Source organism: Marmota monax, unplaced genomic scaffold, assembly GCF_021218885.2.
Source record: "Marmota monax isolate L192 unplaced genomic scaffold, Marmota_monax_Labrador192_F-V1.1 WCK01_AAM20220418_F8-fsc00108, whole genome shotgun sequence".
In the NCBI taxonomy this organism is placed as follows: domain Eukaryota; kingdom Metazoa; phylum Chordata; class Mammalia; order Rodentia; family Sciuridae; genus Marmota; species Marmota monax.
Window position 1 is genome coordinate 2,391,611 of NW_026694593.1, and position 12,597 is coordinate 2,404,207.

The 12,597-nt window shown below is 50.3% G+C and overlaps 1 protein-coding gene across 1 annotated transcript in view; it reads right to left on the reverse strand.

The window, feature by feature from the left end:
* Positions 1-5,786: 5,786 nt before the first annotated feature.
* Positions 5,787-12,597, reverse strand: part of Il6r (interleukin 6 receptor) — a 45,738-nt gene continuing 38,927 nt past the window's right edge. The window contains exons 9-10 of the mRNA XM_046421952.2: positions 12,169-12,262; positions 5,787-9,347 (exon numbers count right to left, since the gene is read on the reverse strand). Coding sequence (XP_046277908.1) covers positions 9,116-9,347; positions 12,169-12,262 — 326 coding nt within the window. The 3' untranslated portion in view covers positions 5,787-9,115. The remainder of the gene's footprint in view (positions 9,348-12,168; positions 12,263-12,597) is intronic.

Sequence of the window (12,597 nt, forward strand, 5' to 3'; positions counted from 1 at the left end):
CTATAAAAATGCCATTTTTTTTTAGAAGTCAGGGTTAATGTCTTGGATTTCCATTATTCTAGGAGGAAGAAACCCACTGAGTGATATGTCTAGATTTCATTTCTCCTGTGCATGCTTTTGATATCAGCAGGATTTCGTTGATACCTGCCTCAGTGATCTCTCATCCATTGTTGTCTCTTTCTTATTTTCCATAACCAGCACTAGCGTGGCCCTGTGTTCTCTTTACAATCACTCTTTATTCTCATTTCCAATTTTTGCGCTCCAGTCACTGACTTGGAGACACTTGGCCTCCTGCTATGACAGCCTCCAGGTCTGGCCTTGTGCAATGATGGTGTTTTACTGCCATCTAATGGAAAGAGATCAAACTGCAGCTGGGAGAAGAAGCTGTGCGTGTAAGGGTGGAATTTTCTAAAGGATTTCTGACACAGTCCATAAAAGAAAATAATAATAATAATAATAATGTTTCAGTTGCCCCCCCTAAAATATAACCTTTCCTGTGGCAAATGTGCTTTGAAACTTCATATAACTGTCATCACGAGGTCTCTGGATTCCAACTAGGTCGTGTAGTTTAGAATCTTAAGAATATTGTAGTGAATAAATTGGCAGCAGATCATTGAGTTAGGCATCACGTTTCAGCCATATGGTTATATCGTCAGAGGGATTTAACATTTTAAATGTCAACTGGTGCATTCTTGTAATTTTCAAAATATTTGAAGATGGTATATAATACAGGTGCCTCTCTATAGTACCTTGATAATTTATATGGTATCAGAGATATTTTTTAAAATTTCTGGATGTGTTGCAGTAGCTGGTGTAGGCTGTGTGCCCTCCTAAGATGGTTTGCTCTGAGATGGAATTTTAAATAAACATTATGTCAAAAAAACTGGAGTGGTTGTGCTGAATCCAGTTAGTTTCGAGAATCGCCTCCCTGCATAAAAAGCACCTTCTGTAGTAACAGCCACAGCAAAGCTTTATTTGCAGTGACTTCTGATAACAGAAGTGTACAAACAAAGCAGGGTTGGACCCAGCCAGCAGACTGATCTGTTCACACCCGGCCCCATCCACCTTGAGAGCCCTTCTGTGGTGTCTTCCTCCCAGATACAATGTAACAGCTGGGATGTAGCCTGGTAGGGCCACCAGGAGTGTGTTCAAGGCCCTGGGTTTTATTCCCAGTATTGGGGGCAGGGGGACAGAACACAACAACAACAATGTAACAGTGCAGTTTTGCTCCTGTTTATTGGCCCCTCTTCTTCCTGAGTAGAGAGTAAACTGCATTTGTTCTCATTCCTAGCTGGGCATCAGAGATGGGCTCTGTGTTTATGTCATCGTTATTAATACACCCCATCCCTTCCGAGGGACTTGATGCTTGTAAAACTGGGAGAAGTCTACATTTTAAAAAATCTATTTAAAATATTTAAAATCTGTATTTTTAAGAAAGTCCATGCCAGGCGAGGTGGCACACGCCTGTAATCCCAGCGGCTGGGGAGGCTGAGGCAAGAGGATCCTGATTTCGAAGCCAGCCTCAGTAACTGTGAGGCACTAAGCAACTCAGTGAGACCCTGACTCTAAATGAAATAAAAGTGGGGCTGGGGATGGGGCTGAGTGGTCGAGTGCCCCTGAGTTCAATCCCCAGTACCAAAAAATTAAAAAATAAAATAAAATAGAGAAACTCTACCAGGTGACTTTGATACACAGTGCTGGCTGACCACCACCACTGGAAGCCACCATTTAGAAACATTCGAATAAAGTCATTTGACATCCTGGAAGAGGGGTACACTGTTGAGCCCAGGTTTCGGATTTGTAATTTCCATTGAACATTTATATAGATTGCCACCAGGTGGTAGAAGTGCCTATTGTTTTTTGCCATCTGTGTTTAAGATAAAAGGAAGTTTGCATCTAGAAATGTTCCCTCCGCCCTCCACTAGAGCAATCAGAGTCGTGTTTTTCAGAATCGAGATCGAACACATGTTTACGAGAGCCCAGGGTGTGGGTGTTGAACACTGGATTCTGACCCTGTGAAAGGCCAAGATGTGAGTAATGAAAGTAGACTTGCTACAGATCAGGAGCCCTGCTAAGCAAATGCTTTTCATTCCACATGATTTGATTTTAATCCCTCACAACTCAGGTGAGCCAAGTGGGGAGGCTCATTTTTCAGATGAGGACACTGGTTCGTGGGATGAGTAGGTGAGATCCTAGGTCAGTCACCTAAGAGCCTAGATTGCAGCCTAAGTCAGCTTCTGGAGTTCAGGTCTGGTTCTTATCTGCTGGACCTCTACTCCTCCTTTGAGAGGGTATTACCTGGCCTGCAGAACTCCTCACATTTAAGACTGATTAGTTAAAATAGGGCACAAGAAGTAATAAATTAATCCCTTGGTTTAAGTTAGCAAGTGAGAAAAAGATGCTTAAATAAAGAGATTCACAGTAGCCAAGAAGTGGAAGCAGCTCAAATATGTGTTGACAGATGAATGGATAAACAAAATGGGGTTGCTGGGCGTGGTGGCACACACCTGTGATCCCAGCGACTCGGGAGGCTGAGGCAGGAGGATCACAAGTTCAAAGCCAGCCTCAGAACTTAGCAAGGCCCTAAGCAACTTGGCAAGACTGTGTCTCAAAATGAAATATAAAAAGGGCTGGGGATGGGGCTCAGTGGTGAAGCACTTGCCTCGCACGTATGAGGCTCCATCCTCAGCACCACATAAAAATAGATAAAATAAAGGTGTTGTGTCCATCTACAACTAAAAATATTTTTAAGGGGGGAGAAGGGGGCTGGGGATGTGGCTCAGTCATTAAGTGCCCAGGATCCAATCCCTGGTATCAAAAAGAAAGAAAGAAAGAAAAAGAAATGTGGTCTGGACACCTAGTGGGATATGGTTTCTCCTTTAGATGGAGGAGGACTCTAACGCATGCTACTCACAGATGAGACATTATGCTGGGAGAAACAAGCCAGTCACAAAAAGACAGATACTGCATGATTCCACTTCCATGAAACTAATGGTCAGATTCACAGAGACAGAAGGTAGGTTGCAGATTGGTGGCTGCTTAATGGATACAGAGTTTCTATTTGGGATGATGAAAGTCTTGGGAGCCCAAGAGTCCAAGTAGAACCAGGCAGCTGGAGATCCTGAAGACCACCCAAGCTCCGACAACCAACACACCACTAGACATTGAGAAGATCTGCTCTGAGGCACGAAGTTCATTTCCAAAACCCACACGTAGCACCAGGATTTCTTCCTTCACGTTGTGAATCATATAGGATGAGTTGCTGAATTACCTTGACTCAAACTTAAAATGCTTCCTCCATGACATTTCTCGTATGATTCAGCCTGCCTTCTGATGTATGTGCTTAAACAGGATGACTAACTCAGATTGATTATATAAAAAGATAGGTATACTTGATGTGCATATAAAAGCCGTTTAGTTTATCAAGGTAGCAACCAATATGCCGTTGACAAGTAAAAAACGTGTTTTACTTTAAGAGATAGTCAAGAAAGACGTTTATGTTCATTTTGGGTTATTTTAAGTAGCGTGTTTGCAAGTGAAACTTTCCCCTTAAAATCCCTGCACATTGGGCGGGGCCACGGTACTGGGGATTGAACTCAAGGGCACCCAACCACTGAGCCACATCCCCACCCTATTTTGTATTTTATTTAGAGACAGGGTCTAAGACAAGTTGCTTAGCACCTTGCTGTTGCTGAGGTTGGCTTTGAACTCACGATCCTCCTGCCTCAGCCTCCCGAGCCACTGGGATTATAGGTGTGCACCACCGCACCTGGCCTCCCTGCACTTAACAGAATGTCAAGCTTTATCAGAGACCAATGTTAGCAAACCACCTTGTGCCCTTTGACAATGAGTATCTTTAGACAATTTAATTTTGTCTGTGATCCCCACCGACTTACATTTACTTATTTATTTTTATGTAGTTAGTGTTGCAATACTACGGATTAAACTCAGTGCCTCACACAAGCTAGGCAGGTGCTCCACCACTGATGATGATGATGATGATGATGATGACTTTGAATTTTGAGACAGGATCTCCCTAAGTTGCCCAGGCTGACCTTGAACTTGCAACCCTCCTGCCTCGGCTTCCCAAGTCACGGGGGTTACAGGCGTGAGCCACCACATGGGGCCTTTGCACTTCCTAATATTCTTTCTTTACTTATTTGATTATTTATTTAGAGGTAGGTTCTTGGTTCATGGCCCAGACTGACCTCCAACTCCTTCCTGATAAATTTTATTCTTTAAACAATTATAATGTGCTGGGTGTGGTGGCTGTAATCCCAGCTACTCGGGAGGCTGATGAGGCGGGAAGATTGCAAGTTCAAGTCCAGCCTGAGCAACTTAGTGAGACCCTGTCTCAAAGTTTAAAAAAAAATAAAAAGGGTTGGAGAAATACCTCAGTGAGAGAGCACTGCTGGGTTCAATCCTCAGTACTGGAAAAGTGCAGATATATGAAAATGTAGCTTCCCGTTCGTCACAGCACTAAGCTGTTTTCTCTGCGAACGTCGGAGAGCTTTATTAAGCATTTCGAAGTCATCTTGGAAGGAGCCTCCTTAGTTCAACGTCACATACACCTGTAATGTGAATATTTCACAATTTTACTGAAGATCTTCATTTCATTCATGAGTTGACCTGGGGGCGGGATGGGATGTCCCGGACCCCTCCCAGCCCTCACACTCAGTGCTGCATGGTGTCATTTCAAGGACCAGCAGCCACCTCTGCTGCACAAGGCGGCAGCCCTGTCTCCAGCGCCACCTGCACTCTTCACAGAGCTGCAGAAAGCACGGGTTTCCTTGGGCCTCGGTAAATAAGGGAGATGCTTTCTGAAGAGAGTTCCAGTGACTGAGTGTTCCGTCTCTAAAGAGTCACCATCTGCCGTCCCCAGCTCTCTGGAAAGAGCACGGTAACCATGTCATCCTAGCAGGGAGCCGTGGGGAAGGGGAAGCGGCTCCTTCCATTTCCTGGCTCTGTGGACGGCTCCAGCCCTCTCCGCAGCCCACGCAGCCTACCCACCACCGGGGACATCTGGCTCCTGCCTTCTGCAAGACAGGGACCGGCTTTGAGGAGAGAACATGTTGTCCTGAGGGATCCAGGGAGTCCTGTTGGGCCGTCCTGTCGGGCTTTCCTGACTGCCCAGGCGGGGGCCAAGCAGTGGGGGGCCCCAACTTGAGCTTTCGGTCTGACTTATGTCCTTCCCAGTCTCCCCTGCGGGTCCCTGTCCCAGTTCTGAGGTATTTACACAGCGGTTCCACCCACAAAGCGTCCCCGTGATGGCCTTTCCTCTGTTTGGAAGCTGTGGATGGCCGGGTCCCAAGCTCTTCCTTTCTAAGACCCTTTTCAATAGGGGACAGAGTCCGCCTATCTGAGGATCAGGAGTCCAGGGTGGCCTTTGTGATGCCATTAGCACCCCACCCCTGTCCAATAAACAGTCCTCTGATGAATAATGGCCCTTCCTTTTCCTTCCCTGCATGTCCATCATCTGCTAATGAAGACGGTAAACATGGCACACACACACACACACACACACACACACACACACCTTCCCCAAATCCCAGGACTCAGTTTCAAAACACTTTCATAATTAAAGCCTTTTTGGCAAATGGCTACTTCTTGAACTTCATCTGATTTATTTTTTCCCCAGAGAGCCTTGAATCCCGCCTTAAGAGGAAATCTCCCCCCCAAATAGTGCTACTGAATCACCCACCCTTTGTGGCTCCTTTCTCCCCGTTAATCATGCGAGTCTTTACTTTTGCATGACCCAGGTGCCTGCAGCAAAATGACATCTCAAGTGTCTTTTTTTAGAAATTATTTATTTCAAACATTTACCATGTTCACTTTAAGTGCAAAATAGCGATAAAAGGAAAAAAGCGTTGAAAATCAAAATACACTGACATCAGCCTTTGGTATTGGTTTTCAGGTAATTAAGAGGGAAGTCCCTTAAAACGATGATCTATTTCTCTCCAAAAGCGATGCAGAGCTGAGGTATCGTGGTCAGCAGGCGTGGGCTCCTCCAGCGAGGTCTCTCGCTGTCCCAGTCCTTCCCTTCCAAAGCAGATCTCCATCTGAGCACATGTTCAGAAAACTGACAATGTTCCTTAACGATCATCAAGGTTGCCATGGGAACTCCCTGGAGCTGGCGCCCAGCCACACTAGGGACAGAGGCTGGAAGGACTTTTAGGGGACGCCTGGGAGTGCCTGGCCCAAAGCCGGAGGCAGCTGCTGGAGCCTTCTGGCCACAGCCCCATTGCAGGTTGCTGTTTGGAGAAGGACCGTTGGTGGCTCCGGTCTCCAAATGAGGACAGATTTGTCACCGTCTCCACCTGGAACTGGGGGTGGGACACCTTCCCAAGTGGGTCAATGTTAAGGACCTGCAATGGGACCAGACAGCGCCGGAGCAGCTGGGCAAGACATTCCGGAACAATCTTCAAGAGACTCACAAGCCATGGCCAGCCCCAGGCTGCCTGCTGGGCTCTACTCAGGACCACAGGGCTCCCAAACCAGTTCCCACAACGGAGCCCACGCCTTGCTCCTGAGACAGCGGGGAAGTGGTGGAGGCCCAGTGTGAGTTCAGGGTCCGGCAAACAAACGGCCAGGGGGAGACCCCATCAGAGCAAACCGCGGAGTCCCCCAAAGACCTTGTACGACACACATCCAATGTTTTTTTAAAAACATGTCATTAATGCTACAAGAACTGATGATCACTTTAGGTTAGACCTGGGTCCAGCATATTTTCGACTGGGCCCACCCAACAAGATGGGCTTCTAAATTCGTGCATCCCTCCTCCTTCAATGGTCCCTGTCCACACACTTCAACATCTGGCTGTGTGGCTGAGGGCGCAGGCCGTAGGTGAGTGTCGGCCCTGTTGAGGATCCAAGGCAGCCTGTGGACTGCAGGGACCTAAGGAAGAGTGATCCATGGGACTAGTGGACAGAGACACGTGTCCAGGAACCATTCAGACACAGAAAGCCTAAGGCAGGGGCCTGGCCACGAAGCAGACTCTGAGCCCAGAGAGGCCAGCCTTTCCTCCACTGGCACTAGCTTACAACAAGTAAAGGGGGGAACCCTCTGTGATACCGCCTCCCCCCAAAAGAAAAGGCAGTTCCGGTACAATAATAGTGAAAGCAATAACAATTTGGAGATCAAAGCTGCCTCGCTCTCAGAGACGATGAACTCTCTGGATCTCACGTCCCCCGCCAGCGGCCCTGCCTGGCTGTGGGCAGAACTGTGTGAGAGTTAAAGAGCCGTGGGCAGAGTCGCACTCTCTCATGCAGATCCTCATTCTAACATTTCCTTTCACAGCATTTTTGTGATTCAGAAACTCTTGTCAACCCCGTGGACCACCCGCCTAAGGCGGCAGGATGTGAGAGCCACCAGGGCTCGAGACAGTGACGCCCAGAACCCGGCGCTTGGCGAACACATGGGGGCTTCCACCCTTCGCCACGTGTCTGGTGGCGGTGGTGTTTTTCTAAAAGGGTAAACTTCTAGAAAAGCCTTGTGGTCTGGTAAATTCAGGGTCTGTGGCTCCACAGCTCGTTTTAATCACCGCTCTCCTCTGTGGTCACCTGTCTGGGTGACACTAACATCACTGAGTTCTCAAAGCCCCGACAGGAAAGTGAGCTGGTGGTTACGGGTGTCACGGCTGGACACCCATCGGCTGCTTCCATGGGAGCTGAGCCGAATCCAGTTCAAGGAACAAAACAAAAAGAGGAAGAAACCCAGGTAAGGGATTTATATTTTTAAAAAAATGAACCTCCCTTCTGAGTCTCAGTGGGGACTTTCTAGGACCTTGCCGGGTACTCGTGGGCGGCATCACAACAGGAAGGGGGACACCCTTTCTTTCCTAACCACCTAGGGGAGGGGCAGGGGGACAGTCACAAGTGACTTTTTCCCCAATTCAGAGAAGAGGCAGAGACTATTTTTACGGTTTGCAAGACAAAAACAAAATACAGAATGAAACCAGAATCTCTTCTCCATAAGGGAAACTTCTTCTCCTCCTCCTCCTTTTTTGAGTGGACTTGCTTTGGTGCTAAACAGAATCATCGTGCCCCGCCCCAAGTTATTTATAAACCGAAATCCAGAGAAGACTGAGGCTCCCAGAACCTCAAGAGAAAAGAGCAGGTTTTCGAAAACACGAAGCACATTCTTGCGGATTCGTTTTCCTTTCACACCGACACCGTCTACACTGATCACTCAGGTCCGGTCGGCACCCCAACCAACCAAGATGAAGTCAACTGGCTTGGCTCCCAGCACTGGCAGGGGGGAGAGGAAACTGGTTTCCAGAGGCTGGGGTCCCCCTCAGCTACAACAGGGGACCTTGAAGACCCTGTCCCTACTCCCCTCCTTCCTCTCTGCTTCTGTCCTCAAGCCCTGAGACCCCAACAGGGGGACAAAGTTGGCGCAGCTGCTTCTGTAGCCAGCAAAAGCCTAGGGTTATCATTCACATTGAGCACAACACTCGTGAGGAGCTGATTATGATTCCACTTAAACCATCGGCCCTGAGACTTATTCACCACCCCCTGCACACACACTCACACTCACACTCACACACCAGCTGCTTTTCAAGTGTGGGGGGAAGGCAGGAAAGAGCTCCCTCCCCAGCCTCAGTGGTTTGCACAAAGCCATCCTCAGTCCAGGAAACAGAATGGCAAAGGCACTTGGGTTTCCAGAGTCGGAGGGACAAGGTGCGACTGGGCAGGGGCAGGAGCCAGCCACCACGGCAGGCCTCCCGGAAGCCCCTGCCCCTGCCTGAGGGTTCGGCTGGCAGAGATGAGTCCGGGTGTGGGGGTGCCCGGCAGCTCCTCCACACCCTCGGTCCCATCGAGTCTTGGCGCGGCTCTCTTCACAGTGTCCTGAGTCGCTGAGACCCCCCGAAGCAGAGCGCTTGGGAAGAGCGGTTTGAAAGCTCAACCAGCTCTTCCTTCAGAACAGGTGCAGCAAGCCGATTTCCACCAGTCTAGAACCTTCTGCAGGCTCTTCCGTCACCGTGAAGCCAAATGCCCCACGCCCCTGAGATGAGCTGGAATGGCAGTGAGAAGCGTCTTTCCAGAGCCAGTGTGGGCTGCGTCACCCACACGATTCAGCACCTCTGTCACCCCGCTGCCAGGGGCCACCCAGACAGCTATCTGGCGAAGAAGTAGTCTCTGTTGCTGATGTCGTAAGGGCTCCGCGAGTCCCTGGCATCTGGTCGGCTGTGGCTCGAGGTGTTGTCTGAGCCGAGGCTGCTGGGGGACACAGGTGGGGAAAGGAGGGGAGCCAGCACAATGGTGGGCTTGGACTGCCCCAGGGAATACGGCGGGTGCACGCCCGTCTTGCACTCTTTCAGGGCCTGTGGCTTCCACGTCTTCTTGAACCTGCACACAAACACACAAAGACACATCACACCCATGTGACGGTCCCCTGCGATGAACCCAACAGCTGGTGGCCCTGGAGGTCTGGAGCGCCCAGGCTCGGCTCCAAGGCGTGATGATGATTCATCCCATCAGCAGCTGGTCTCAAACCCCAGAGATTCCGCCAGCCTCCGGAGAGCGGCTGAGTTCCCCAAGCATCCCAAGAAGGGAGGTCTCCACGGCTAGGCAAAAGGGGGACTGAGGCAGGCAGGGTTGTCCTGGTGGAGCACCAGCAAGTCCCTGCTAATCCCTCAATTTGTCCTGTCCCACAGGCTATCCATCGTCAGTCCCCAGTCCATTTATTTTTGAAAAGGGAAACATCAAGACATGGTGGATCATGCCCGTGATCCTAATGAATCAAGAGGCCGAGGCAGAAGGACCCCAGGTTCTAGGCCAGTCCGGGCCACTTAACAAGACCCTGTCTCAAAACAAAAAGTAAAAAGAGCTGGGGATGTGGCCCAGTGATAGGGCACCCCCGGGGCTCAATCCCCAGGACTAAAAAACAAAACAGCAACGTCTTCTTTTAGAGGGAAGGAAAATGGGCCTCCTTCAAATCAAGGCCAGCCCGAAGACCACGTGCAACCACCATTCAGTGGCCCTTGGTGACACTCCTGTCCCTGACATTCCCATTCCCCCCAACTCTCCCTGAGCCTCTGGTCCGTCCCACCCAACCAGCGAGAGTGCCCACCCTCACGCTGTGGGCACACGGGCACAGGTTGACTCATCCGACAGGAAAGTCGGTGCTAAACAGGAAGGAGATAGACATCTATCTCTCTGATCACAGCCTTGCTCACGGGGCTCCACACTGGGCCCAAAGCCAGGCTCAGCAACGGAGAGAAGTCACTTGACAATCAGAGAAAGAGGAGATGGTGACATTGATCTTCAAAGGTGCAGCCGGTCTCCTTCCTGAAGGGGCCCTTCACCCGCGCCCAGGCAGCCGGGTCTCTTCTCCCCCGTCTCCTGACCACCTTGTGGCTGACTTGTCCCCAGAGTGGGAGAAAGATGGCCTCCCTGAGTCCAGCACATATCAGTGGCTCCAGGAGGCACCACGGGGAGGAAGGGAAACCAACATCAAAAACAAAATTTGGGCATTTTCCTTGGCTTCTTTTTATATCAGCAGGCTATTCCTGTCCTTGTGAGGATAGATAATTGATAGTTGGCTCCAAGTCTGCCTTTGGCTCTGAGCCCACTGACCAAATGGAATAAACAACCTCAGAATGTGACTTAGGGCTTCGCCACTTGGGCCCCACACAGGAAGAGCCCAGCGGGGTGCTTATTGAAGTTTTGCTGAGTCCTTGAGTGGAATTCTCCTCCCCTGTGAGAAGATAGAGGACAGATTCTTTATACTCTGGATTGCAAAATATTCAGACCCTCTGACTAAGGAATTCCTCTTCTGGGAATAACAGAGTTATGGAGAAGCTTATGGCACAAAGATGTCCAGCACAGTGTTGTTTATAAAAGCAGAACAACATCCAACTGCCCAATAATAGGAGACTGGTTTAGTGAACTTGGGTATTAATCCCGGATAGAGGGATCTGCAGCTAATGAAAGTGAGTTTGCAAAGGATTTGTAAATACATGGAAAAAAAATGCTTATATTAGAATGCTAAATTTAAAAGGTAGGAGCAGGGCACAGTGGCACATACCTGTAATCCCAGCAGCTCTGGAGGCTGAGACAGGAGGATTGTGAGTTCAAAGCCAGCCTCAGCAATGGCGAGGCCCTAAGCAACTCAGTGAGAATCTGTCACTAAATAAAATAGGGCTGGGGATGTGGCTCAGTGGTTGAGTTCAATCCCCCTATACCAACCAACCAACCAACCAACAAACAAAAATAACCAGTTCTGTATCTAAAAGAAGTTTTGTTTGTTTCTGGTACTGGGGATTAAACCCAGGGGCATTTGATCACTGAGCCACATCCCCAGCCCTTTTTATTTTTTATTTGGAGACAGGGTCTCACTGAGTTTCTCAGGGCCTTGCTAAGTTGCTGAGGCTGGCTTTGAACTCACGATCCTCCTGCCTCAGCCTCCCAAGCTGCTGGGATTACAGGCGTGGGCCTCCGTGCCCAGCTCAGCGGCTCTGTTGGCAGCTGTGGTCACCTACCCAGTCTGCCCTCCGCATTAGACAGCCTCCACCCTATCGGCCTCTGTCCTGCAGCGCTGAATCAGGGTAGCCTCCTAGTGGGCGCTCTGTGTGCTGGAGGTGCCTTCATTCGCTGAATGAATGAATAAATGGATGAGCAAATGCTCCCAGATGGTGTGTGTGTGTGGAAATGGGATTGAACCCAGGGCACCTGACCTCTGAGCTGTATCCCCAGCCTCTTTTTAATTTTTTTAAAATAATCATTTCGATCCCAGCAGCTTGGGAGGCTGAGGCAGGAAGATCACAAGTTCAAAGCCAGTCTCAGAAACTGAGCAAGGCCCTAAGCCACTTAGATTTTTTTATGTGGATTCAGGATCTTTCTAAGTCACCACGGCGAGCCTCGAACTCGCAATCCTCCTGCCTCCCCGGGTCTCCTGAGTCACTGGGATCACAGGGGTGCACCACCACGCCCGCCAGCCGGAGGCCTCCAAGACCCCAAAGCGCTTCTCACTGCAGGCTCTGTGTGTGTGTGCACATGTGTCTGTCTGTGTGCACACGCTGCTGGGCTAGAACCCAGGGCACGGTGCTCCCCAGGCCAGGGCTCTACACCAAGCCCCGTCCCCAGCCCCTGTACATTTGGTGGTTCCGGGGTGAAGGGCAGCTACATACGACACACAGGACGTCACAGAGACCCCCGCCCATCTCACCTGAGGATGATGCCGACGCACAGCAGCGAGCCGAAGGCCAGGCTTCCCCCAGCTACCAGGAACGTGGGCAGCGGGACGGGCAGAGAATCTTGCCCTGGAGAAGAAGAAAAAGGGTTGGGCTGGGGCGAAGTTCAGGGGGAGAGGCTGCCTCGCACGACAGGCCCTGCTCAGGCCCCAGAGCCACAAAAAAAGGAGGAGACACAGGAGGAACAGGAGGCCACGTGGCCCCGCTCCGCCCAGTGGGCACAGGTCGCCCCCTTCTCGCCCCCCCCGGGCTGCAGCCCTGTGCGGCCCAGGCCCTACCTGACCAGTAGGTCTCAGACTAGATGAGGTCACTTCCTTTGAGAAGGGACCCCCACTCAAGCTGAGTGTCCCCCCGGGTACCCCAGTCCCTCCAAGCTGGCTGTCTGGCCAGAGGAGGCCGGGTGC